Source organism: Mycena indigotica, assembly GCF_014461135.1.
Source record: "Mycena indigotica strain 171206Taipei chromosome Unknown Mind.scaff0003, whole genome shotgun sequence".
NCBI classification, from domain to species: Eukaryota; Fungi; Basidiomycota; class Agaricomycetes; order Agaricales; family Mycenaceae; genus Mycena; species Mycena indigotica.
Window position 1 is genome coordinate 4,512,614 of NW_023503002.1, and position 27,343 is coordinate 4,539,956.

A 27,343-nucleotide genomic window follows, 5' to 3' on the forward strand; every position below is an offset into this window, starting at 1 on the left:
CCTGCTTTGGTTTTTGTGTCTCTGAGTCGCCGCATTATAGAATCAATTGTGCAGTTGCTGTAAGTCATCCAGTCAATCAATTTTATTCCCTCAGCAAACGAGACTTACACGCCCCTTTTCATTGTCTAGAACACCAATATAGGTTCTGTTCCACCTTGCTGAGCACTTTCTTCTCATCGCTGAGCTGCGCGGTCTAGATGATGTCTTACTGACAGAATGTCTCAGAGAAGGAAGGTGCCAGGTGTTATGCCAGGCTTCTCCTTGTGCTATACCGCTAAGAATCCAGCTACAGGCTCTTAAAGCCACTGCTTCTGAGTCTGGGTTAGAGTGTTCGGTCGGCCACGGTGTCTGGTGCTCATTTGTGACAGATCGCAAAGGAGGAGGAATGGTAAAGGTTGAAAAGGGGGGAGACAGTGATCAAAAATGCCCTTAGTACTAACGGTGAATTAAGCGAATCGAATTGATGTGCAGCAATGTCCAATTTGTATGGTCCTCCGGCCCTCCACCTATATCTTAGGCCTGTTACCATCTGATAAGCGGGCTATGTGCACAATCAACCTCAATGTGGTATGTCCATATGAACGGATATAGTCGTGCCAGTTTCTTCTCCCTTCCCACCTCATTCCCTTACAATCTTCTCTTACACCAACACCCCCCCACTTCCTTAGAATGACTGAGATCCCTACCGCCTTGTTAACTACAGCACTTAGTGATATAGACGCTATAGTTGCAGAGCTGATAACTCTCACTCACTCTGCTTTCCACCTCATCCAGCACCTAAATCATCGTCTGTACTTGCACTAACACTCCTTTAGGCGTCCTCCCTGCACATGTCAATAATATGGTGACCTATATATTAACCAACCATACTGAACGGCAACATGTCCATCAGTAGTGTAAGTAGCCTTGAGGATGTGTCGATTTGCGCCAAGTCTGTCAGGGGAACCCCCGCTTCGGCCTCCTTCGGACCCTCCGAACGCATCCGAGGCGCATCCGACCGGCGCCCCCTCGGACGCTCCGACCCACCCCGACCATCGTCCACGGCCTCCTTCGCCCGCACAATCACCGATCCGTCAAGACCCTCCCAACGATCACCTTGGGACAGAGCCTGCGACGCCGCCCAGGCCTTCTGCGCTCTACGTCGGCAGTTACGGACGACCAGTATATAGTTGGCGCCCTAGCAGGCGGACCCTTAGAGTTTCTTCTCTTTGGATCCTCCCCTGCTAGGTCGGTCCCTCCGTGTATTTCCTGTAGTCTTATTCACGCTTGGATCCTCCCCTGCTAGGCTTTCGTCGGAGTCTCCAGGGTTGCCCTTACAGCAGAAGAAACTCTCTACGGGATTAACCGGTCAAGATTGCCAGGTTTGGTGCTGACTCAGGCTCGGAGTACGAGTCCGTACCCCCCTCGTCACCGCCCCTGCCACTTGACCCCTCCTCCTCTGCTCTTGTCGTCTTTACGCCCGCTATGTCTACCGGAGCTGCTCCGGACGCTGACGCGCGCATGGACGCACTTGAGGCGAAACTAGACAACCTCACCAATATCCTCACCCACCTTGCTTCCCAGGCTTCCGCTGCCGCGGAGCCGTAGTGGGAGCCGTAGTGGTAGTATTTAGCCTAAAACCAGTAGGTGTACTTAGGAAATACATTGCCTAGGCTACTAGGTACAGCCAGGGGGCTATGTACACCTAGAACTTTAGGCTAGCACTTCTCCCTGGGCTAAAGCATTATTCTTATAGAAATATATATTATTATTCTTTATCTGGTATTCTGTTACCTAAGCCAGTGCCCCTATCTATATAATGTTTCTAATGTGGAACCATTTTTGATTGCCATCAGTACTTTTGATGGCTATATCATGATCCATCATTTGTGTCCAAATTAGGATTATTATTGATACAGGCCTTCCCAACTATATACCGGGTCATCGGCCTGAAGAAAAGGAGTTTAAAGTATTATATATGCATTATTATTAATATTATATGTATTAGATAACAGTTTATTCCATCATTGTTGCTATATTGATCCAGAGACCCTCAAGTGATTCTAGCCTAGATCACTGGGTACACCTAGGCTAGGTGCATTTACTATCCTAGGCAATGCATTTCCTAGGTGCACCTAAGCCAGGAGGCTAATTCTTACAGCTACGGGTGTACCCATCCCGGTCTACAACGTCAACGGCACCCCCAATGATGCTGGGTCTATTCGCCAAATCGCGGACCTCGTTCTACGGTACAACGGACACTCCGAACGCGTTCAGCTGGCTGTAACCCACCTTGGGAAACAGGACCTGATACTCGGATACTCCTGGCTCAAAAAGCATAACCCCGAGATCAACTGGGAAACAAAGGAGGTGAAAATGAGTCGTTGCCCCCGCAGCTGCTCTACCTGCCGTGACGAAGAGCGGACCGAACGCGCCGAGGTTCGGCGGCTCCGACTCCTTAAATCACGACTACTTGCGGGCGCCTTCCCCACTGTTTGCGCTATCGATATCGCTGGCCCAGATGATGCTGACGACGAGCTCGGAGCTGCCTGGACCCTCCGGAGCCCTCACCAGATCTCGACGGCGACGAGCATCTTGAAGACGGCGACCGCATCTTCTACACCTCCTTTCGCCCAGTTGAGGAGATCCGCGCTGGCAGTACAGTGTCCCAACGCCTTGCAGAGGCCTTCGCCCGTAACTCGGCCCCTCCGCCTTCGGAGATCCCGGACTGGGCCAAGGAGTTCCAAGACGTCTTCGACAAGGAGTCCTTTGACACGTTACCAGAACGAAGGGCTTGGGACCACGCTATCGAACTCATCCCCGACGCGAAGCCCGCTAACTGCAAGGTGTATCCGATCTCTCCCCTCGAACAGCGCGAACTTGACGAGTTCATCGAGGAAGGACTTGCTACCGGCCGTATTCGCCCTTCGAAATCTCCGATGGCCTCCCCCGTCTTCTTCGTTAAGAAAAAGGACGGAGGGCTTCGGTTTGTCCAGGACTACCGCACCCTCAACGCAATGATGATTAAGAACCGGTACCCCCTTCCGTTGATTAACGACCTTATCAACAGGCTCAAGGGCGCTCGTTACTTCACCAAACTCGACGTTCGCTGGGGTTTTAATAACGTCCGGATTAAAGAAGGAGACGAGTGGAAGGCGGCCTTTCGGACTAACCGAGGGTTGTTCGAACCTTTGGTGATGTATTTCGGCCTGACAAACTCCCCGCGACGTTCCAAACGATGATGAATGACATTTTCCAGGATCTCATTCTTTCAGGCGACGTTATGATCTACCTCGACGACATCCTTATCGCACATTCGGACCTCCGCAAGCACCGCGAGATCGTCCGGGAGGTCCTTCGGCGGCTCCGAATGCACAAGCTGTACCTTCGCAAGGGAGAAGTGCGACTTCGAGAAATCGTCAATCGAGTACTTGGGGGTCATTATCTCGCACAACCATGTCGAAATGGACCCCGTTAAGGTCGCCGGAGTCTCCGCATGGCCTCCGCCCGAAAACAAGAAGGACGTTCAGCAGTTCCTGGGGTTTGCTAATTTCTACCGCAGGTTCATTCGGGATTTCTCGGCCCTAGCGCAACCTCTCTTTGCGCTCACCAAGAAAGACCAGAAATGGACCTGGGGAGACGCCTGGCCGCCGCCTTTCAAGCCATCAAGGACGCGGTCGTATCAGAACCTGTCTTAGCGATCCCGGACGACTCTCGGCCTTTCCGACTTGAAGCAGACAGCTCAGATTATGCGACGGGGGCGGTTCTTTCACAACAATCCGCCCCGGACGGGAAGTGGCACCCTGTAGCGTTCTATTCCAAAAGCTTAAATGATGTCCAGCGCAACTACGAGATTCACGACAAGGAGATGCTCGCGATCATCCGCGCACTCGAGGAGTATCGGCATTTCCTCGAGGGCGCCGCACATCCGGTTGAGATCTGGACTGACCATAAGAACTTGGAATACTTCCGAAAGGCGCAACACCTTAATCGTCGGCAAGCCCGATGGTCGTTGTACCTTTCCAGGTTTGACTTTACGCGTCCCAGGTCGCCAGATGGGCCGCCCCGATGCTCTCTCCCGCCGGCCTGACCACGGTATCTCCGACGACAACTCGGATGTCACCCTCTTACGCCCCGAACTGTTCCACGTTCGCGCGCTTGAGGCCGTCACTGTCTCTGGGCCTGGCTCCGAACTTGTCCGCGACATCAAGGAAGCGCTATCCGGTGAGCCTGACCTAGAGGAACCCGTCGCACTTGCGGCTCGGCAACTCTTGAAGGTCCGAGGTCAAGCTCGGGGCCCCCGCTCATCGCGTTCGGACGAGTGGGCCGTCTCAGGCGACCTCCTGTACTTCCGCGGCAAGGTCGTAGTCCCCAAAGACAAAGACCTGAGGAGGCGCATTATAGAGCTCTGCCACGACACGCGTGTCGCCGGACATGCCGGGCGGTTCAAGACCCTGGAGTTGGTTTCGCGCAACTACTGGTGGCCACAGATGTCCCGCCATATCGGACGCCTACGTCGCGACCTGCGACTTATGCTGTCGTCACGAAGGCCCTCCGAAGGCTTCCGCACGGGGAGCTACATCCAACCGAAGTCCCCCGAGGGCTGGCACACCGTCACTGTGGACTTCATCGTCGAGCTCCCCGAGGCCCATGGGTATGACGCGGTTATGGTAGTGGTTGACGCCCTCGGGAAACGCGCTCACTTCACCGAATGCCATACGACAATAGACGCAGTCGGAGCTGCCCGCTTGTACTATCGGAACGTCTGGAGACACCACGGAACCCCCGAGAAGTACATTTCGGACCGCGGTTCGCAGTTCATCGCTGACTTTACGCGAACTCTGGCGCTTAATTGGCGTCAAGCCGGCTACCTCTACGGCTTACCACCCGCAGACCGACGGACAAACCGAACGTGTTAACCAGGAGCTCGAGCAGTACATCCGAATCTTCACCAACTACCAACAAGACGACTGGGACGAGCTTATCCCTGCCGCTGAGTTCGCCTATAACAACCACGTTCACTCCTCCACTCAACAGGTACCCTTTATGACGGACACTGGCCGGCTCCCCCGAATGGGTTTCGAGCCGGGCACCCGCTCAGAGTTGGAGTCGGTGAACGAGTTTCGCGATCGGATAGCGAACGGCGTCTCCGAAGCGAAGGCCGCGCTCGTCAAAGCCAAAGACGAGTATAAACGGTACTACGATCGGAGACGATCGGACGCTCCGAATATTCAAGTTGGTGATAAGGTTTGGTTAGATGCCTCTGACATCAGAACAACTCGGCCCTCCGAGAAGTTCTCCCACAAGCGCCTCGGACCGTTCAAGGTGCTCGCAGAGGTTAGCAAAGGTGCCTACAAGCTCGACCTCCCCCCCGCGTTACTCCAAGCTCCACCCCGTCTTCCCCGTTGTTAAACTCGAGCTCGCTCAGGACGACCCCCTTCAATGGACGACCCGGCTACGACGAACCGCCCCCGAACTAGAGGACGGAGTCCCCGAATGGGAAGTCGAGGAAATCTTGGATGCCAGGATAAGGTATAAGCGTCTTAACTACTTCGTCAGGTGGAAAGGCTACGATGCTTCGCACGACTCGTGGGTTCGGTTCGACCGTGTCTTCGCGCCAGACAAAATTGCGGACTTCTATCGGAGGTACCCAGGTAAACCACGGCACATCGCCTCAGCGACCTTCGACTCCTTGCCCTTTCGAACTATGCGTCGGGACGCCGCATTCAAAGGGGGGGTGATGTCAGGGGAACCCCCCCTCGGCCTCCTTCGGACCCTCCGAACGCATCCGAGGCGCATCCGACCGGCGCCCCCTCGGACGCTCCGACCCACCCCGACCATCGTCCACGGCCTCCTTCGCCCGCACAATCACCGATCCGTCAAGACCCTCCCAACGATCACCTTGGGACAGAGCCTGCGACGCCGCCCAGGCCTTCTGCGCTCTACGTCGGCAGTTACGGACGACCAGTATATAGTTGGCGCCCTAGCAGGCGGACCCTTAGAGTTTCTTCTCTTTGGATCCTCCCCTGCTAGGTCGGTCCCTCCGTGTATTTCCTGTAGTCTTATTCACACTTTGGATCCTCCCCTGCTAGGCTTTCGTCGGAGTCTCCAGGGTTGCCCTTACAAAGTCCTGAGAATACTAACCGACTCACTTAGGTGCAATGCCCTCTTCGATGGCTCCGGCTTTTACTTCGATCTTAACTGTGAGTCTGTGACCCTGGCCCTAGCCTCAACTAAGGTAGACGATATTTGATTTTATTGACCCTGACTGATGTGACTGAGGACTCGGACCCGTGCTCAAGTTACAAAGTGTAACACTCTCTCTCTCCTGATTTTACTGTTAGACTGTGAAAAATTCATTTGGGAAACTATATTATTCTTTTAACCTAATAGTATATATGGAGCTAATCTGTACTGAATTTCCCTAACTATTAGGACCTAGTATACAATTTCTTTTTTGAATAGTTAATAATTAGATAGAACTGACTTCTATATTTGAGTACATATATTATTACTATCGAACATAGTTCATACAATGAGGGTGATAATAGCCAGTCATGTAGACTGGGCGTGTTTCACGTGCGTCCACATGACTTTCTGCTAATGCCGGCACTAAGCTGTTTTAATATATAAAACAAGTATAACGTCCATGTCTATAGCATAGATGAAATATTAATTGCAGCGCCCGCACGGCCGCTCGCCTGCGGCTCACAGCCGGCGGGCAGTATCCAAGGGTGGTCCTGTGAAATTCACGTGCGTCCGCATGACCAAAACGTGACTTTCTGTCATTACGCAATTTCCAGCTGTTTTCATATATAAGATATGCTGTTATTCTCTAATATCCCCCTGAACTGACTTCTACATCATATTGGCCATAATCTGGTAGTTGATTATGGATCAAATATGTAAAAGTTGTCAGGGTTCGGGTCGGGCCAACGGGCCCTATACGGCCCATCGGGCCCTCACCACCCTTAGAGCCCTAGGGCTTGACAAGCCCTCATAATTCACAAGCTCAAAGCAATGAGCAACAACACTAATATCCCAGAGAAGGGACATAATCACGGATCGCGCTTTGATGCGCCGCCGGACGCCCTTGACAGCGGGCCCAATCGGCCCCAGACAACCACAAGGATCAGGAGGGAGCTCCTCACTGTTGCATTGCCAAAAACACTCCTTAGTGTCGACTTTGGCATGGCTCCTTTCCAGAGGAATGGTCCCTGGGCTCCTAGCGGAGCGACCAGGGACGACCAGAGACATCCCCTGCTCCATTCTGAACGACCCTCAGCGGGCCCGATCGGCCCCTAGCGCCCACAGTATATAAAGACTACAGTATTACTCCTGTACCTTAGGTTTAGCATTGAAGTCTCTTCCTTTGAACCCTACTCCGGCCTGGTCCCCTAGAGCGGGGTTGCTGCGACCATACCCCAGGAAAGGGGCGTCTAGACGACTTCCAACACTCCAGGCTAGCTTGCCTCATTGACCTGAGCCCTTGGTTGGGCTGGACAGCTCAGGCTCTTGTCTCTTATGTTCACCCTTGTCCTAGTCACTTCTTCTTGCTCTCTGGCCTCAAGCTCTGGGTTCCCCTGGTACGGGGCGATGGGAGGGTCCGGGCCCGATCGGGCCCGCATGTCACGCGTCACACCGCGCAGTCACGCGGTGTCTAGGAGCCACAGCGACTCGTTTCTCCAGGAAAGGAGATATGTCGCCCCTTGGACTGGCAACCCTTCTCAAGCGCTCCAGGGGTCTCGGGCCCGCAGCCCCTGCTGCGGGGCGACTCCCCTCGACCCCCCGAACCGTCGGGCGTGACCGCGTTACGTCACGCCCCGCCCGAACAGCTTGTTCAACTGGCTGAGCCTGTGCTTCCCTATGCCTTGGGCACCAACTCTACTAGACAGCACTCTTTGGCTATGGACTCGTTCCCTTCAAGCGGGGTAGGACACTCTAGGCGACTACTCGTATCCCGTGACACCGCTGTCACACAACGTGACAGCGGGGCGTCTCGAGTCGCCCCGAGTTGTCCCGACCCTGCTCTCTATTGCAGCGGTGGCACCCATCTACGCTGCCTGGTTGCCAACCACCCAGCTATGGGGGTTGAACCACCTTTCCCACACTTGTCAGACTGGCAGGAGATCGTCACGTGGGCCCGGGCCGGCCCCGTTCCTGACAAAAGTTTGGCAAATGAGGTATATACATTTATCTGCATACTTGGATTGATCTCTGTATATCCTTAGAGGATGAATTGGGGTGAACATTCCAAAACATGTGTATACAGTACTGGTTTACATAAATAGTGAGGTCTATAGACTGAGTGTTGGACATTAAGGTGGGTGTATAAGGATATTTGGATGTCTGATAGGACCCTGTACTATAATTAGTTGTGGTTCTGGCATGTGTTGCTAAAGGTAGCTGAAGAGAGGGTAGATATCATATGTCAGGGTTAGGGGTTTACACAACTGGCTATTATTCCCTCACTTATAGTATAAATGATGTTTGATAGACCTGGTATTTCCTAGTGACATTAAATATAGTTTAGCTTATTAGTATGTTTATAGCTATTATACAAATTTATGCTGATATAAATAAATAATCTAAGCCTTTAAAGACTTGTGTTGGACTTAACATCTGGGTGACACTGTTATATGCATCACATCTTGTGATAAACTTCTCTAAAAGGAAATTTTTGGCATTTGACTATCTTGTTAATATGTTAATTAGTATAAGGTAACATATTATACATTAGACCTGGCCTACAAGGAAAGCCTGTTACTGAAAATAGCCCCTGTCTAAATTAGTACTTAAACAGAAATGATAAGGTATGTCAGAGATACAGGTTTAATTTATGTATAGGCTTTTTATATAGCAAATCTAAAGTTTTTTTTGTTTACTTTACTTAATAAATGTTAAAAAAGCTACTTACTTAACTGTATTGCCTGGCTAGCTCAGCTTAATACAACCACCCTTACAGCTCATATATAGGTAACTGCACCAGTAAATCCCTAAGTATCTTAGGCCTTACTCATACCCCTCCCCACCACAATTACAATACCCATACCTGTAGCAATAATTAACCTGTCTCGCTGCCCTCAAGCTTAAGTCTGCACTCTGCGCTCATATGCCGCAACTAGCTGACTTACTTAAAAGGTAAATAGAGTAATATTACACAAAATCCACTTCCTTTGCCTCCAAGTAATTCTCTTCTTATTAACTGGTAAATGCTTCTAAAGGATAATAGAACCACCCATTCCAGATTATAAAGGAGAGCAGTAGTTCTAAGCAGTTTGAATTTAACATACGGGAGCTTAATAAAAAATAATAAGGGGAGAAAGAGAATGCAACTGAGCTTGCCAAACAGTGAATTGAGAAGCAAATCATATTGTAGAGATAGATAGGCTACCTATAGCGTGCTTTGTAGAAGATTGAAGAAGAGTTGGAGACTGTCACATACCAGTATTAGTTATCAAGTCTGAGTCTTATACCTCACCTCTCAAACTTCTCAATTCACATTATAGAGACAGATAGGCTACCTGTGGCATGCTTTGTAAAAGATTAAAGAAGAGTTGGAGACCGTTACATACTAGTGTTAGTTGTCAAGTCTGAGTCTTATACCTCACCTCTTAAATTATTTATCATTATTCATACTATAATAGACTTATATGAAATATAAGTATTAGAACTCAATATTATTTATTCTTATATCCAGGAATTATTTATTATTATGGTAAATAATAAAAACATCGTGAACTTATTGGGTCCTATGCAGCGCAATGGACCTAATAACTCACGGTGGGGACTAGGATACACAGGTGGTGTATTCAGTTCTATAATAATGCTGAGAGTATAGCTTATCTGCAACACTAGGGTAGACTAGATAGTACATAGTGGGTATTAGGCTACATAGGTGGGAAGGCACAGCCATAACAGACAAATCTGCCTAGTAAAAAGTTGAAGAAACCATTAATTTCAGGATGGCTTATGTATAAGCTGGATATGAGATGTAAGATATAGTAGGCACCCTTGAACCTGTTGATAAGGTTATTAATCAACGGAAGGGGGTACCGGTTCTTAATCATTATTGCGTTGAGGGCGCAATAGTCCTGGACAAACCAAAGTCCTCTGTCCCTTTTCTTAACAAAGAAGACAGGGGAAGCAATCAGAGATTTCGAAGGGCAAATACGGCCTGTGGCAAGTCCTTCCTCAATAAACGTGTCGAGTTCGCGCTGTTCAAGGGGAGAGACCGGATACACCTTGCAGTTAGCAGGCTTCGGGTCCAGAACAAGTTCGATAGCATGGTCCCAGGCCCTTCGCTCTGATAACGTGTTGAAGGACTCCTTGTCGAAGACGTCTTGGAACTCCTTGGCCCAATCCGGGATCTCCGAAGGTGGGGGAGCCGAGTTCAAGGCATTGGGACACCATACTCCCAGTGTGAATCTCTTCTGCTGGGCGAAGCAAGGTGCTTGTCCTCGTTGAGATCTGGCAAGGGGTTTGGAGGGTCCAAAGCGGCTCTGAATTCGTCCTCAGCATCATCTGGGCCAGCAATGTCAACAGCGCAGATGGTAGGGAATGTCAGGGGATGAGGGTCCAGGTGCCTAGTTGATACCAAAGCCGGGGGAACAGCCCCACAGCCAACTACTTAACAGGGCTATCTGCGCACGGACCAGTCACGTGATTAGTCACAGCTGTCACATCACATGCTCCCCTTACAGGGAAGGCACCTGCGAGTAGTCGTGATTTGAGGAGTTGGAGGCACCGAACCTCTGCGTGTTTGGTCCGTTCCTCATCACGGCAGGTGGAGCAGCAGTTGATCTCGGGGTTATGCCTTTTGAGCCAGGAGTACCTGAGTATCAGGTCTTGTTTCCCAAGGTGGGTCACAGCCAGCTGAATGCGTTTGGAGTGTCCGTAGTGGTAATTATTTGACAAATGTACCCTGCCCCAGCAGGGCAACCCGGAGTCAAATACTCCTGCAGGCCCTATACCTACCTTTGCAGGGGAAATTGACAAATGTACCGGTTATCATCTCCACGCCGCTGGATCACTTCGGGCACTTATGACTAGGGTGCTGTGAGTTGAAGGTGTTTCGAAACCCGTTTCGAAACGGTTTCGAAACACCTGTGAGTTTTGAAATCTTCCCGAGCTTGACCTGGTTTCGCAACCGGCAATGGTCCGGCACGTGATCCTCCCGGGATTCCCGGACGTGCCAGCAATGACTGGCTGGGGCTAGCAATGGCCGGAACCATCGGTGTCCGCCAGCGGCATCATATTCTTGGCACCAATTCGCTTGCTGGGGAGTCACCGGGGCTGGTAGTCTCCTTGCCGAGCTCCTAGTGACCGTCGGGGCCTCCGGCTACTGTCAGTCCGGTCCGGCCCTTGACAGCCGGCCGGTTTCGAAACAGTTTCGAAGCGGGGGTGTTTCGAAACCGAAACACCTGTGAGTAATTCTCTGGGAATTACTTACAGCACCCTACTTATGACAAGTTGTTGTGCACAGCTTGCGCATGAGTCCTAGTGGTCTTCTGGCCTTGGCTTGGCCTGAAAGCCATGGCTTTGGCCCGGCTTTCCTTGGCTTTAGCCTAGCAAAACCTCAGGCCAGGCCAACTGAGCTGGCTTTGGCCTGGCTTTAGCTTGGCTTTGGCCCAGGCCATGGCCTCGGCTGAGTTTGATCTGGTGCTGTTTGACAGATGTTGGCATCAGAAACAATATTAAATATTTGATCTAGTTCAAAGACTGGTAAGAAGGCAAACTGTAGAGCATCTATAAAGCCTTTAGATACTAGCAATGACCCTTCTAGGCTAACATATCACTAGATAATTTCCTTTTGGGTAGTTAAATCAGCTATCAATGATCATAATGAAAGCCATTGGCTTTTGGCCTGGCTTTGGCTTTCTAAACCCTTAAGCCAGGCCAAATCCAACACAGGCCAAGATTTCTGGCTTGGCTCTGGCCCTGGTACCAAAGCCAAAAAGCCATGGCTTTTTGGCCTGAAGCCAAAGCCAGCAGACCACTACGCATGACTAGGGCATGATGTTGAGCACTGTTGATCTGCTTGGTGTGCGACAATATGCGGCCGTGATCTGCGCTGGGCACATCACATTTATGCCTGGGTGCTGGGGAATGGGTCCCTGTCAGCAGACAAGGAGAGGAGCGGGCTAACCAGCCACCAAAGGGGCAGCATTTTGCAGCAGCTGGCATTGCTGCACCGGGGCTTTAAGTGAACCAGTCCGGGGCCCGCAAGTGATTCATGAGCAGGCATTCTTTACTTCCTCCCTCAGTAGCTCTGACTATGAAGTTGTGTGTGAACAGCTGGCACGTGCCTGGACACAGAGTACTCTCAGCACTGACTAGAAATTAGAGTGTATACACTATATTTTTGGTGTCTTTACACCCATATAAGGTTCAAATCTTCCATATACAAAAAGTTTCAGGTTGAACATGCTCTCACTCTAGTGGTTGATGGTCTAATATGTACTTTATGTAAGTCTTCTTCCACTGACAGTATTATCACCAACAGGTAACAATTCACCTTATCACTATGAGCAAGAAGACTACTGACAGTACATGAATATTATGAGGACAAGAATAGGAGGAATACTAGTTAGCATCCAAGCTGGGTTTGTACAAAGAGTTTAGAGCTAACTTATAAGTTTCGAGAATAATATATTATAAGATATTATGCTAGAGCCATGATAATAATATCAGAATATCATAATATCATATAATATAATACAGAATAATATAATATTTCTTCTGGCCTCCCAGGCATAATATAATCATAATAATAATAAACCATAATATAATAATGGCCAGCACTACTTTAGAGCTATCCATCTTTAGCAGCCGCCTCTCTATTGTCTACCTGAGTAGATATACTTAAGTATCTATGGTTCATTATTTGTCTGTCGATATGCCTTGGATATTGGTCCGAAACGAGATTGTTCCCAAATTTCATTCTCATTCATATGCAGTCTGTTTCATCGAGAACCATCTTTCTCGTTGGATATGTTTACAAATCCCAATTTTCTGGGTTTAGCAAGTAAGTACAGGTGAATTTAGACAATCTTATGGGTATCGAGAAGGAGTGACAAGTAGCGCTCTGGTGGCAAGACGTTGGCAAGACGCTCAAAATGTTTGGGCAATGCTCAAGCCAACGACGGATCGTTTTCGGCAAAATACTCAGTGTTGTCTGCGTTAGCGATCCTTGACAATCGTCAGAACGTTCATTTGTGCACATGGAGGACGTACGCTTCGGCTGGATTGCGCACGGCCAGGTCTGCAGCACCGTCCTTGCCGTACTCGAAGTCGTCGGTCTCGGCGATCGTGTGCGATGCCTCGTGGATGAGCGTTCCGGCGCGCGAGTCCGAGCCCGTCTTAGACGCCTGCCAGAAGATCCCGCAGAGGTATATGGTGCCGGAGTCGCCGATGACGACGTAGCCGAAGACGTCTGGGTTCTTGCACGAGCAGTCGTACTGCATGGGCACATCAGTCAGTTGCAGCAGGATGAGACGAGCAAGGACTCGCGGTGTAGGACGCAAACGGCTGGGCGGCGATCTTTCTGAAGTTGTCGAGGACCTTGGCGTGATGCGCGGTTGTGAAGTTGCCGAACCATTTGGCCCAGCGGGGACTCGAGGCCGGCGTCCCGTCCCGGATCGGTGTGAGATACTTGACGGTGTCGTCTGCGTAGGCCTGGGCCGCGGCGGCAGCGTCGACGAGTATCTCCTTCTCTGACTCAGAACACGACTGGTAGGCGATGCGCTTGTGGAAGCGCGAGGTGGCGTGCCAGTGCCTTGTTGTGCGCCGTTCGACAGCGAGCGTGCCTTTCAGTGCAGTCTTATGATTGGCCTTCACTGTATTGGCGCGGATGGTGGCCAACTTCCCCGAAGGGTCGACATAGTGGAAGACGTTTGCGGCAACGCCGATGTCGTAGGTTGATTCTCCAGATCCAGCGAAATTGTACGCCCTCGACACTGATAGAAGTCAGACGATGGGAGAAAGGCATGCAATGGTACGCACAGTCGTGTTTGATCTCAACGGAGGCCCCGGGAGCCAGCACCGTGAATGAGCTTGTTCTGTTCCGTTCAACGATCTTCTTGGGGGAGTACTTGACGAAAGTGCCGGTGAATGTGGGCGACCTTCCAGCACCATCTGCGATGAAGAACGAGTTAGTCTCGATCTTGTTGAGGATGGTCCGTGGGTCGTTGAGCAGTCTGAGCTCAACGTCGCCCGTGTTAACCAGCCTCGCCGTGACGCGTAATGCTCCGACGCCGTCTGCCTCCCGGGGTCCTAAAACGCGATCAAGGAGGGAATAGCAGACGATGAAATTCATTGCCTCACCTGTCAAGGCCAGGGAAAGCGCTGGCTTCGCTGAAGCTGCATGAAAGAGAGTGACGATAATGAACGTGGTAAAGAACGCAGTGGGGAACATGATGAGTCGCCGATATGGGTCCATGATGCTAGGTCTTATACTAGCATGTGTCCCTCAACTTGCGCCTCCCTTAACCACCTACCAGAGGGAGTCCAGACGAAGTGTCCGGAAAGGACAGCTGAGAAAGCCAGACCCTAGGGAGTTTACCTGGCGTTAGAGAGCATTCGATAGGATCCTTAGGGGTGATCGGGATAAGAATTTCAACCAAGTCCAAAAACAGGGTGGTACATTACCAATAGGACTGGAAGGGCACTGGGAATCGCATTGCAGGGTGGTACTGGTACATCGGTGTCTTTCTTCATTCAAATAAACTCTCTTCTTTTTACTTGCGCGAGACCGTGGCTGTGATTAACCCACTACATCCAGTCAATTCTTCGCGCGTCGAAAATATGGAAAGAAGACACGCACCTCGGTGCCGCGATGGGCATGAACACCTCAGCCTCGCTTGGCTTCACATTCTCCACGCCGATATACCGCATATCGACGGGGATGTAGTGCTTGTTCGGCAACGCATACCGGACGCTGTGAACCCCGGGATTTTCCTTTAGGACCGCGCTAGCCATGCGGTGGAGCGTCGCTTGCACGCTGGCGCTGTTGTGCGTCGCGAAGATGTGCAGCGTGCTCGTCCGTGCTCGGGCCGGGACGCCAATGTCAAAGGCGGAGCCCGGTGTGATAGTCGGTGGGAGGATGAACTCTTCTTTCTGCGCATCGGCGGGGGCAGCAATGGGGAAAGGAATGAATGTGTATTCGAGGTCGATGGCAGTGGATAGGATGCGGTCGTCTACCTCCGCAAGTGTGGTATAACGATCGCGCACGAAGTTGGTGAATGCCGATTCGGTGGACTTGAGGACTATTGGGAGTCAAAACGGAGGAATAAGAGAAATAAAGCGCACCGAGAAGGTCCGCCAGTCCCGCGCTGAGGTTTCCTGTAATTTTGTCCTTTCCTGCGGTGGCATCGACCTCTGCACGAACGACCCGCTTGTCATCACCGTCGCGAATGAATGCGTGTGGGTGGTCCTTGCCATCGATTGAAATCCGCGACCACCGGAGCTGCTCGACCGTGACGAATGCTTTGGCGATGTGGGCGTAGCGCGAGACTATGTGGGTGCCGAGATGCAGCGCGAAGTGCTCCGGCACCAAGATGTGAGGTGAGATCTTGGCGATGTCTAGGTCGACTTAGTCCGTCGCTCTCGCCTCGTTGACTGGAACGCACAATAGGTAATATTCTTCACTGATGTCCACTGATCAGCAGGAAAAGGAGAAGGAGCGGAAACGCACTGGAATCTGTGGCGACAACAACGCTGTTATCCGCCTGAGTGTAGCTCGTCTCTATCGCACCCTCAAGCAACACCTGGACGTTGTACTCCACAACATGGTGCCAGGCGCCTTCGCGGACAATCCGCAGGACGCGCACCTTGTCCTTGCCGTAGCGCGCCGCAGAGAGGACAAAAGAGTCGTCAGACATGGGGGATGGTGGGAAGAGGAAAAAAGAACGGGTCTAGACGGTGTGACAGTGACGTCGGGTACCGGGACGGATGGCCGAGGCTTGGCTAAGGCCTTGTGTCTCGAACCATTCATAAACAATTCTTGATTGCTTCTTATTTTCCATAATACGATTATACCAATTTTGTAGGCCTGAAATGCACCAGAGGGAGGACCGTCATCACCTTGAGAAGATAAAATTTCCGCGGAACCGACAGGTACCGATCAATTGATCGAGATTGCCGGTGAGAACGCGTGGCATTGCGACTGTTGTGAAGAACCGCCATGTGCTCGCTGCCCTCCGCCACTTTCGCCCTCCCGCAGGAGCTTGTCGATATCATCGTACCCATCGTCGCCGACCACAGTTCTCTCAAGGCTTGCTGCTTGGTCTCCCGCAGCTTCTGTGCGCCAGCTCAGAGACGGCTCTTTGCTTCACTCGAGCTCTTGCCCTCCTCCATGGCGTGGCAAGAGGATTATCTTGCGCTCGCTAGCCTCGACGCGCTCCAAACGCAGTCTCCACAGATCAGCGGGTATGTCCGGCGGCTCACCATCGATCTGCGCGGGCCATGGCTCGCCGACGATGCGTTCTCACGGGTCCTTCGGCGCTTCGATAGGCTCACCACGCTAGTGCTGGACAGCGAGCTGCACAGTATCCGGCGGCTGAGACAGCCCCTCGAGTGGATGCTGCTTCCGCTCCCGGCACAAGCGGCCCTAAGGCACATCATGGCGCAGCCAACGCTCACGTCGCTGACCCTCCGCGGCATCCAGTTTGCGGTCTTCTCTGAACTGCGCGACGCGTTTGAGGGCCGGACACAGCTCAGACAGTTGTTGGTGGACAATGTCAGCCTGTCGAAACTGCAGGATGACTCGGACCCGGGGTCTAACACCGCCGGCACCCTCTTGCTCGATTCATTGAGCATTTTCACGGAGGCTGCCTCGTTTATACGACATCTGCCGACTTTATTACACATCCCGGCCCTGCGGGGCATGGAGCTCCTGCTCCCTAGTAAAGAATGCGAGGACGCGGCCGGCTTCGCGTGTGACGCCCGGGCCCTCCGGACGCTGACTATCGACCTGCAACATCAAGACAGTGTGTACCCTTTCTTATTGACCTTCCTTAATCGATAGCAGCGGCAACTTGCAGCCTTGCCCTGGACAACCTCCGGATGCTCGACACCCTCGAGATCTGCCTCGACCTGTCCTCTCCCCCCGGTAGGACGGGCACTTGGATCCGAGGCCTTCTCACACCGCTTTTACAACACAGAAAATGCGCGCTCGCCCAGCTGGCACTCAAGATGGCTGGACGCGCGGCAGGCCCCAGCAGCGTCCTTGATGTGCTAGAGGCGCTTGTGCCGCTCTTTTGCGGTTGGGCCACTGCATTGGAGGACACACCACTGTTGACCTTGCGTGTGCTTATGCTGTATGTCAACGATGAGGATATTGCGCGCATAGAGCGGGACCTGAGGGGGCTCCTGGGGCCACTGGACCTCGAGACGGACATAGAAGTGGTGTAGGCTGCATTACTGGTACAGGCTGATGTACTACAGTTGTGGATAATCAAAGCTGACAACTTTTTGAAACTGAAATTGTGGACCAGCCATTACTGCTATGAAAAATCTGAGTTCAGATTCAGATTTGGAGGATCTGAAAACCTCATATAGTATTCTTATGTCATTTTCCATATAAGGGGTGCCCAATATTTTGCTGCTGATTAAAACTTTTATATACCTTTTCACCTCAAAAATGGTTTTCATAAAATGAAATAAAATAGTCAACTAGGTATGTACTCACACCGGAGTTCCTGCCCAAAAATGGGCCTTGAAGTATGATTTATTTCTAATGAATAATAAACAAAAAAGATGTATATTTTAATGACTTGGAAAGATAACTGTAAGGGCAACCTGGAGGCTCTGACAAATGCCTAGCAGGGGAGGATCCAAACCGTGAATAAAAGCTATGGGAAATACACAGAGGGGTCAACCTACAGTTGTGGACAGTCAATGCTAACATGTCACAAACAACACCAATTCAAAGGATGCCAGTTGGCCAGTGAAGGCAGATAAACCAGCCTAGCTTAACTTAAGATTTCTTCAGCCTTGCCACCATCCTATCTTAAGTACCATGACTCTTAAGGTCTCATCTTAAGATATTTTGTCATTTGAGGATAGAGTAATATTATTGGTTGATCTTAAGCTTGGGCACTTGTCCAAACTTAAGGTCCTGTCTTAATATCCCACTCTTAAGATTGCTCATCACCATGACTTATATGCACGACCTATTTGTTGAAAGGACAGGAGAGAGGTTCAATATTTATTCTGTAAAGTAGTACACTGTATATATACTACTAGACAGGCTGGGGCGCCCCAGCTTCAAATGTTGTTTCACATTTTTTACTGAATATGCCAATTTTATTCATGAGTTTATGAAATATCAAGGTCTGCATGCCCTCTATACTGATATTACAGCCAAGAACAACATCACAAATAGCCTTAAATTGGACTTGTTTAGGGTACTTGATGTAAAATCTTGATTTTACAGCTTTGTGTCCCAATTAGACTTTATAGCTTTTCTTACCAAATTAGGGTTTTAACAGTGATCGCCCAAGGTGCCAAGGCCCTTCGATGGCAAGGGCCTCTGGGGCCCTTGGCCAGGGCCCTTGGGCTCCGGCCGCCAGACTCGAGGGCCTTGCAAGGCCCTTGTGATCGCATCACTCCATGTAATCTGTATCGCGTCAGCACGTCGATCCAATACATTCCGGATCATGAAAATTTCTCACCTCCGCTTCTTTCGACCGCCACCCATGTCCTGAAGCTGATGCAATCCCTGATGATGGCGCTTTGTACCTTTCGGATGACGATGACTATGTAGAGAAGTAGTATTCTCATATGTCCTAGGTCTTAGAAATGCATTTAAATTATGCATCAAAAATTGATGATCGCGATCAAAAGGGCCCCAAGGGCCTCCTGGAAAGAGGCCTCTGGCCCTTCCAAGGCCCCTGGGTTCCCGCCGCCAGCCAAAGAGGCCTCTTGGGCGATCACTGGGTTTTAACAGCAGTGGTCCCAAAAGTGGAAATGTGGAGTCGATAAATTGCTAAAGCTGATGCCAAACATGTGCATACATTCACACAACATCTGCTTAATATAAGAGTAACTAATGAATATTCTACTATCTTCTACAATCTTCTGACTTGGATCAGTCAGCGTTGGGCTGAATGATCCGCCCGGAGTTTGCTAGAGTAAGCGATATTACAACAGTATTCCCTGAAAATATTGTTAACAGATAGCTTAGTATATGATTAGATTCTCACCAGTTTATCCATCCATTGGAACATTCCTTCCTGAGTATGATCAATCCGACCTACCAGGTCTTCAAATGATGTTGCTCTAATCCAGTCGCTGTTTGCACCCAAGGCAGAGTCGACAAATATCTTCTTGGTATGATGCTCGAGCTGGCGGAACATTTGGCTTGTGTATGTGCATAGACAGCTGCACCTTGGTTGGCTGCCGTAAGATTGGCCTGCTTTGTCCACACCTCTGAATCATACCGAAAGCGCTCAGCCACACACCACAGCTCAGCATGCTTCCATTCGTACTGTTCGAGCCATGCCTCTGCACTAAACCATCGAACACGGTCACCTGCAACTTTAGATTGGCACTATCTCAAAAACATCATGAGATATAGTTACTCACTTTCAGCCTTGAAGGCTGCAACATGTTCATTTGTTTCCTCAGGAAGGCAAAGCGCATCAGCAGTCCAAATCCAGCTGTTTTTTCTGGCAGACTTCCCTGGTTTCCCCATTTTAGCACGCTTCTTTGGCGATGGACTGGCTTGAGGAGGAGCTGAATGACTCATCAGTCTCCAAAGTTAGCACAGGGATATGAACACTAACCTGTGTGCTTCCTTGACAGAGTACCAAGGGGAGCTGGCTGCACTATCATCAGCTCATCCTTGCTTTCAGGTTCTATATTGCTGATCAATGCGGAACTGCTAGGGATGAGCACGGGTCACCCACAGGTGTCCGGAGGCTGACTTGGACCCAGACCTGCACAGCCACTGATCTGTGACCCGCGGCTCTGGGTACGGTGATAAGCCGCAGTCTGGGACAGACCAGGAAACAACTATTTTTGTCGATTTCATTGCTCAGCGCACGTCTTAGAGTTGACATGAGTCCCGAATGGTCAACTAGTCAAAATCTATCAAATCACACTCAGTGATTCCAAAATCTTGACTAGGAAAAGTCCGCAGAGCCCGTTTCTCGCTAGGATCTATCCAATCCTATGCAAAATACCCAAAGGGAATGTAAACTAAAAGGCATATTCGGTTCGGCGCGCAGTGGAGACTCGAGATCGAGTTCTCCTAGATAAGGGACACCCCTATCTCTAGACATTGCTATGCCTATGATAGCGCACCTCAAGTCTGGACGATCTCTCCTCTGCTCTTCTCCCCGCACCCGCTGACTCCCTCGGGCTGTCCTCGTCTCTATACAGTCTTTATTGCACGAGAGTGTCTTTGCCAGCGAAATAATGGCGACGGAAAGATGCAAGTGGCTGTAACCTGTCAGTCATGGCTCTGAGTTACGCGAGTAAGAGAGGGGGAGAATCCGAGTAGTTGGCAAGCTTCGTGGTGGGAAGGGAATGTGTCAACGACGCGATGCAGTGTGCGTGCTGTGAGTTGGCTGTGAGGAGAATGGTGGTTAGCGGAAAAGAAGCAATGATCGGCGTTGGCGTGACATCACGCTCCCACGCTCCTTGTCGTCAACGCTCATGTCAGTCGCCCCAATCAAGCTGAACAGCTGTTTCACGCCGCGCCCGCGCGTTAGGAATGTCCTCCAATGGTGTCTTTGAGTCTAGGGGCTGCTAGACGGCGCACAGGAACCGACAAAGAGCGCTTTGTACGGGCATTCTGCACTTGGACCGGCAATTCTCGGGTATAAAAGCGCGAGGAGAGTCAGAAATGGGACAATTGAAACTCACCGCCTCACACCATCATGCTACCCTCGGCCCTATCTCCAGTCCAGCTCCAAAAACTGTCTGTCAGCCAACGCGGACGTTGCTCTCTGTGCCCTAACCACGCTTCTGCTCATATATGGTCTAGGTACTTGCGCGGATGGCCATGGACGGTGCGCCGGGCTCCATCGCCAAAGTGGCACGTCTCGCGGAAGACTCCCCTGCCCTGGGCATCCTCTTTCTGCCCGTTGCTTACCACCTTCTCGAACCACATCGCATGACTGCCGTCCGGGACCCGCGGGACGAGGTGTATAGATAGACTGTTATATCCCGTGCATCTTCGGATGCTCCGAGGTTATCCTTGGAGCGCAACAGGGTTTTTACGCGATAAAGGTATCTGAGCGTTTCCCTTCAAACAGTTAATCTGCACGCAGACTCTCTCGGATCCCTTCGGACCCTCCGACCATCAACTCAGATCTTTACCCATTTGGACTTGCGTTTGTTTACTTATATCCTTTAGGCGTTCGCCTTGTTTCCTTCTCGTTCCCCTTACTTACTATGCCTTTGTACTTAACCCGCAGGGGAGATCCTGCGGACCACATCAGATCTCCCTGCGAGCTCATATGCCTTATGCTTACCACTTAGTATAAATACTCATACTCTACACTCCTGTACTTCAGTTTCATTATTAACGTTTCTTGCCTCGCTCTCCGCTCTCGTCCAACTCCTCCCCGCGTTCTAAGCCTTCTCGCCTTCGGCTTCTCCGAACGTATCCGCAGGAGTTCATGTATTTGTTCAGACTTGCTTTCGGCCTGCAAGACATGTAGTCGCTCACTCCAATATAGTGTTGTGATAGCGACTCGGTTCTGCTTCGGACTTTCCGTTACTTCCCTTCGGTTCTTGCACGGCACTTAACACAGACACAGGGTTCTATTTCTGGATCTCAATGTAATGTGTTGCTGTTTTGGGTTATTAAAGTACTCAGAATCAAAATCATAATGAAAGCAAGTGTATATGCCATTTGTCAGAATTCATATCGCTCACACTAGTTTTCCCTAATACTTAATGAAGAATGGAAACTTCCCTAAGACAAAAAAAGGGGAAAAAAACAAAAACAAGAAAAAAAAAACAGCAGTCAAATGATTGAAGCACATGTGGAAGAAAAATGTTGTGGGAAAAAATGTTCTTCAAAAATGTTTCGCGGATTTTGGGAATGGCTGTGATCCGCAACTATTTGTCAAGTTTAGAGAAGAAAGTTGCGGGAAATGGTTTTTTGCTCAAAAAGTTGCAGAAAAATGAAATTTTTACAAAGTGTGTGGAAATTTAATACTTCCCCGCTTTGACCGCCGTAATAAGGTAGTCTATCACACTGCAAATTCAAAAAAAATCTTTCCTAACAGAAATGTGATTGAAATCACGTATTGAAGTCCATATATTCTTGTAAAGGAAATAATATATTTCATTTGAATGGAAACAGAAATAAAAATAGTTACTTTTACTTTTTGCATCTCTTTCAGCTGTAAAAAAAGTCATCTTTCTCTGCTCATAAAAGGTCATCTAAGTTATTGTGTATACTGATGGGTGGTGTGTACACTATACAGCCAGCATATTGTATCACAAATGGGAGGTACTAAGTTGCTGCCACTTGTAATAGTTGTATCAAATGCTATCAATGACATTCAATGTACTATGTGATGTCTACTAGATCTGACTGAGTCTTGAGTCCTTGTGTCCTTGCATCAAACCTGTGTGGTACACAATTGTTTGCAGTTAGAAGACTTGAGAGACTTTGGAGGCAGTTCGACTCTGCTCAAAGACTGTGATTTGTTGGGTCAAATTGGCTTTTTGATTTATTTGGCCTTGTACAGCAAAGCATTTTACTTGATTGATGTCATGGTTCGGGTCGGGCCGAAGGGCCCTATATAGCCCATCGGGCCCTCACCACCCTTAGAGCCCTAGGGCTTGACAAGCCCTTATATATTCACAAGCTCAAAGCACTGAGCAACAACACTAATATCCCAGAGAAGGGACATAATCACGGATCACACTTTAGTCAGTCATCAAGCCATCATGACCCGCCATCAGGGATCATGATGCGTCGCCGGACGCCCTTGACAGCGGGCCCAATTGGCCCCAGACAACCACAGGGATCAGGAGGGAGCTCCTTACTGTTGCATTGCCAAACACTCCTTAGTGTCGACTTTAGCATAGCTCCTTTCCAGAGGAATGGTCCCTGGGCTCCTAGCGGAGCGACTAGGGACGACCAGAGACATCCTCTGCTCCCTTCTGGACCCCCCAGCGGGCCCGATCGGCCCCTAGCGCCTACAGTATATTATTATAAAGACTAGAGTATTACTCCTATACCTTAGGTTTAGCATTGAAGTCTCTTTCTTTGAACCGTACTCTGGCCTGGTCCTATCAAGCGGGGTTGCTGCGACCATACCCTAGAAAAGGGGCTGTCGTGAATTCGCCCATATGGACCGAACTCCGGGCGAATCACAGAGGCAGTGTCAGCCCAACGCTGACTCCATTTCTCTCTGACTCCGTAGTCTCTCTGACTCCAGTACTTTCTCTGACTCTATCTGACTCTGTGCCATTATGACTCTGTATGACTCAGTAGGCAGTAGTATATAAAGCCTTGTCACGGATAAGACCCGGCCCATCCGCTCCGGCGCTGGTGTCGGGCCATCGCCGGGCCCGTAGCACGCAGCACGTGACGACGGGGAACATGCGCCTCAGTAGGAGGAACGCACACGTGGGAAGCACGTGACCGAGAACGACGCGTCGAGCCGCCGCCGAGCCCAACTCGACACAAGGGGACTGGGGAGGAGTGCTAGGAGGTTAGGAGTAGCGCCTGGTCCGCAAGGGATGTACGATCGTCCCCTCTGCGGCCAGGAACGGGAGCGAGGAGGAGGAGGAGAGGCCAGGGTGTCCGATCACCCCCTTTGCGGGCCTGCGTATATAAGGCGCGATAGCGTACCCTGTACTCTATCGCTTAGATCGTCTGAAGAACTACCTTACTCCGTGCAAGGAGACGTTATCGACTCATCAGGCCCGACACGACCCGATTCGAACCTTCGACCACCGACCACGGCAAGGGACCGAGTTCACGGGCCCTTTCGGTTTCGATCTACCCCCCGCCCGCCGTACCTGCGGGCCCGACTATCCGTCTGTTCTGTTCCGGGTGCGGCGTTCTTAGGAGAGGTCCTTGCACGGCCCAACCCGCAGTCTGACAAGCCTGTAGTTCCTGCATCTAATACATCGTTCTTCTCTTCCACCTCGTTCAACAGGGGCGTCTAGACGACTTCTAACGCTCCAGGCTAGCTTGCCTCATTGACCTGGGCCCTTGGTTGGGCTGGACAGCCCAGGCTCTTGTCTCTTATATTCACCCTTGTCCTAGCCACTTCTTCTTGCTCTCTGGCCTCAAACTCTGGGATCCCCTGGTACGGGGCAATGGGAGGGTGCGGGCCCGATTGGGCCTGCATGTCACGCGTCACAGGACAGCGACTCGTCACCGGTGGCTGTCACTCTGGGTAATTCATGCTAATTCTGAGTGAAACATGAAAAAAAATTAGTTTCCCAACTTTTCACCCAAAAATGGTATGATTCTGGTGGCTTAAGTGGAGCAATATGACATTATAGCTGAATCACAGTAAATTGACCATAAATTGACCTAATTCTACTATTCTGACATCACAGTGGAGCCACTGGTGATCGCAACACATTTCGGCCACCGGGTGGCCCCCGGTAGCACATCGCAAACTGTCTAATCAGACCAGCTGCTAGGTGGTTGGTCACCCTGGCAGGGCTTAAAAACATTTTCTGTAGATAAAAATATTTTGGTTTTACCAGGCTAATGATGGGTTAGGTAGATATATAATAGCCTCAGAATGCCTGCTGAACCATTGAACAGGCCAAGAATAGACCTTGGGAGCCCCTTGCCAAGCTGTAACACTGTCACTGCCCAAAGAGAAGCGCTATCAAGTGTCTCATTGGCCAATACCAACCAGGTCAGACTGAAGTGCAATGGATTGCCAATTCATGGTCTGTCCTACCTGCTACAATGCAGCTGGTAGTGATGATAGACTGGTATTCTAACTTGTGACAGTGGCAACTGGAGTGGCATTGGTGGCCCTGGGGCAGAAAGATGACCATGTCCTTAGAGCTTTGGGCAGGACTCCATACCCAGGATGCAGAGACTGCAGGTGCCATAGAAGTGTGTCTATTGCCTTAGGGTCACCAATCTTGTCAGGACCCACCTTAACAGTCATCTGTCATTAAATATTTCCTTTTATAGTATATGTTATCTTATCTGATGGTCACGTGGTTGGCTGGTTGCCTGGCCAAGGCTTAAAAACAAAAACTGGCATGTGCTTGGCTATTCACATCAGGATGCCACTTGGCGCAAGCGGCACACAATTTCCATTGAGCTAGGCATATTTGTATGTAGCATACTGACCCACTTCTTTACTTCTTTCAATTCAGTGGGCCTGTGACCCGTGACTTTCTCTTACCTAAATAGGAAGTGCGAAAATTTTAAGATCCTTCCAAATCGGGACGGTTTGCAACCAAAAGAATGGGCTGTGACCTGTGACCGGGCTGTGACCTGTGACCAGCCAAAATATTTCGGCCAAAAAATCTGATGTGACCGTGACGCTGAATTGAATGAAATAGTGTTGTAGAGGAAGCCCATCCACACTGGGGGGAAGCCAGGGAAAAGCGTAGCGGAGAAAAAGGGAAGAAAAGTCACGTGTGACCGATCGCCGTGTTGATGACATGTGACAGCTGACTCATACACCTCCCTCGTTTCTCCTCACTCAAATCGGCCTTAGCCACGACATCCCGCCGCCGCCGCGACTATACCTCGCGGTCTCTGTCTGGGCGAGACCCCGAAGGCTCCCTGCCAAGGCTGCACGTTGCCACGTCATCGCTGATGCCCGATGATAACTATCCATCGCGGCGCATATAAGCGGCTTGTAAGTGGGCAGAAGCCACACATCCTCGATGTCTTCCCCCGAGCTCATCTTCGTGCGTGTTTTGTTCCGCTGCTGCCTCCCGCTGATGCATCCTGCGCAGGTCACTGGCGCATCTGGCTTCCTCGGGGCGCACGTCATCCACCAGCTGCTTGAGAAGGGCTACCATGTCCGCGGGTGCGTCGCTTTTCTCTCTCTCTCCCACTTCCTTGCACGGCTGACTTTGTGTCGTGTCAGCACCGCTCGCGGCACCAAGGCCGACGACCTACAGGCCTCCTACGCCCGCTACGGGGACCGCTTCCAGGTCGTCAAGATCGCAGACATCGGGCACGACCAGTTCCCCGAGGTTTTGAAGGGCGTCAGCGCGGTGCTGCATCTCGCGACGCCAATGCCAGGGAAGATTGGGTTTGAGGAGCAATTGAAGGTATGTGGCGGTCAGACCTTGACTACTGGGCTGACCGGGACAAGGGTGCGGTGGACGGGACGATGAACGTCGTCATCCAGGCGGAGAAGGCTGGGATTAGAAAAGTGGTGGTGACGAGCTCCATTGCTGCGGTGCAAATGCTGCCGGCGGTCCCCGGGACGAGCTTCACGGATAAAGGTGTGTGGGCCTGGCTTTGCTCTACCCCCAGTCTGTTCTGACATCATGGGAGACTGGACACCGATGACGAAAGAGCACGCCATTGCAAGCAAAAACCCCGTCGCGGTCTACGTCGTCTCGAAGAAACTGTCCGAACAAGCGCTGTGGAAATGGGCGGACAAGCACCCGCATGTCGATGTAACAACCCGTGCGTGTCCTGCCCTCCTCGGAACTCCCCACAGCGTTATGCTGACCCCCCGTAGTCAACCCCACCTTCTTCTTTGGCCCGCTCGCCCCGAACTTCCCTGTCCCGCCCGTGCCTACCATGAGCACCTTCTCGACAAATTACATGGTCTACAACCTGCTGTTCCCAAAGGGAGTCTTTCCGCCCATGGCGACGACCTACATCGACGTGCGCGATGTCGCCGCTGCGCATGTCGCTGCCCTCTCATCCCCGCCAACGTCGAAAGTGGGCCGGAAGCGCGTCATCCTGTCCTCGCCACACGGCGCATCCGTCCCGCAGCTCCTCCAGCTCCTCGCGGAAAAGCGGCCCGCGCTCAAGGGCCGGCTGACGGGCGTGCTGACGAAGACGGAGCTGGATGTGCTCCCGCTGGACTGGGCGCGGGTGGACGCAGTACTAGGGCTGAAGAAGTCGGACTTCAGGACGCTCGAGGAGACGTTCTTGCAGACGGTGGACGAGCTGGTGCAGATTGAGGAAGGGTGGAAGCGCGCGGGGCATGCGATTCGGAAGCCGAAGTTGTGAGGCCTTGCATATCGGAATGCCACAGACAAAAGTGTACGCTCAGGCAAAATTTCAAGTACGGAACACGGGCGTAAGTGCTGCGGCCCATCGTTGCAACCGGGCAAATGCCTCTCCCACCCTCCATGTTGTATGCTTGTTTTTGGTGTCAAGTGCTTTGGTGTAAGCAAAACAATGCAAAAAAAAACCTGCGTCGCAATGATCATA

At 50.9% G+C, this 27,343-nt stretch overlaps 4 protein-coding genes across 4 annotated transcripts; 2 read left to right on the forward strand and 2 right to left on the reverse strand.

Moving 5' to 3' along the window:
* Positions 1 to 13,112: 13,112 nt before the first annotated feature.
* MIND_00392100 (Peptidyl-Lys metalloendopeptidase) lies at positions 13,113 to 14,419 on the reverse strand (the record flags this gene model as incomplete). Its single annotated transcript, XM_037360750.1, has 5 exons — positions 13,113 to 13,170; positions 13,216 to 13,439; positions 13,492 to 13,937; positions 13,984 to 14,253; positions 14,305 to 14,419. 5 exons carry the CDS (start codon positions 14,417 to 14,419, stop codon positions 13,113 to 13,115), a joined length of 1,113 nt encoding a protein of 370 aa, XP_037223635.1.
* Positions 14,420 to 14,717: 298 nt separating this feature from the next.
* MIND_00392200 (Uricase) lies at positions 14,718 to 15,860 on the reverse strand (the record flags this gene model as incomplete). Its single annotated transcript, XM_037360751.1, has 5 exons — positions 14,718 to 14,751; positions 14,804 to 15,245; positions 15,289 to 15,561; positions 15,609 to 15,626; positions 15,674 to 15,860. 5 exons carry the CDS (start codon positions 15,858 to 15,860, stop codon positions 14,718 to 14,720), a joined length of 954 nt encoding a protein of 317 aa, XP_037223636.1.
* A 296-nt stretch (positions 15,861 to 16,156) lies between these two features.
* Positions 16,157 to 17,210, forward strand: MIND_00392300 (uncharacterized protein; the record flags this gene model as incomplete). The annotated part of the gene is made up of 3 exons (XM_037360752.1): positions 16,157 to 16,967; positions 17,022 to 17,089; positions 17,142 to 17,210. Exons 1-3 carry the CDS (start codon positions 16,163 to 16,165, stop codon positions 17,208 to 17,210), a joined length of 942 nt encoding a protein of 313 aa, XP_037223637.1. The 5' UTR covers positions 16,157 to 16,162.
* An 8,617-nt stretch (positions 17,211 to 25,827) lies between these two features.
* MIND_00392400 (Epimerase domain-containing protein) lies at positions 25,828 to 27,139 on the forward strand (the record flags this gene model as incomplete). Its single annotated transcript, XM_037360753.1, has 6 exons — positions 25,828 to 25,851; positions 25,900 to 25,973; positions 26,034 to 26,220; positions 26,265 to 26,397; positions 26,450 to 26,584; positions 26,640 to 27,139. The coding sequence occupies 6 exons, from the start codon at positions 25,828 to 25,830 to the stop codon at positions 27,137 to 27,139; spliced, it is 1,053 nt and encodes a 350-aa protein (XP_037223638.1).
* Positions 27,140 to 27,343: the final 204 nt, after the last annotated feature.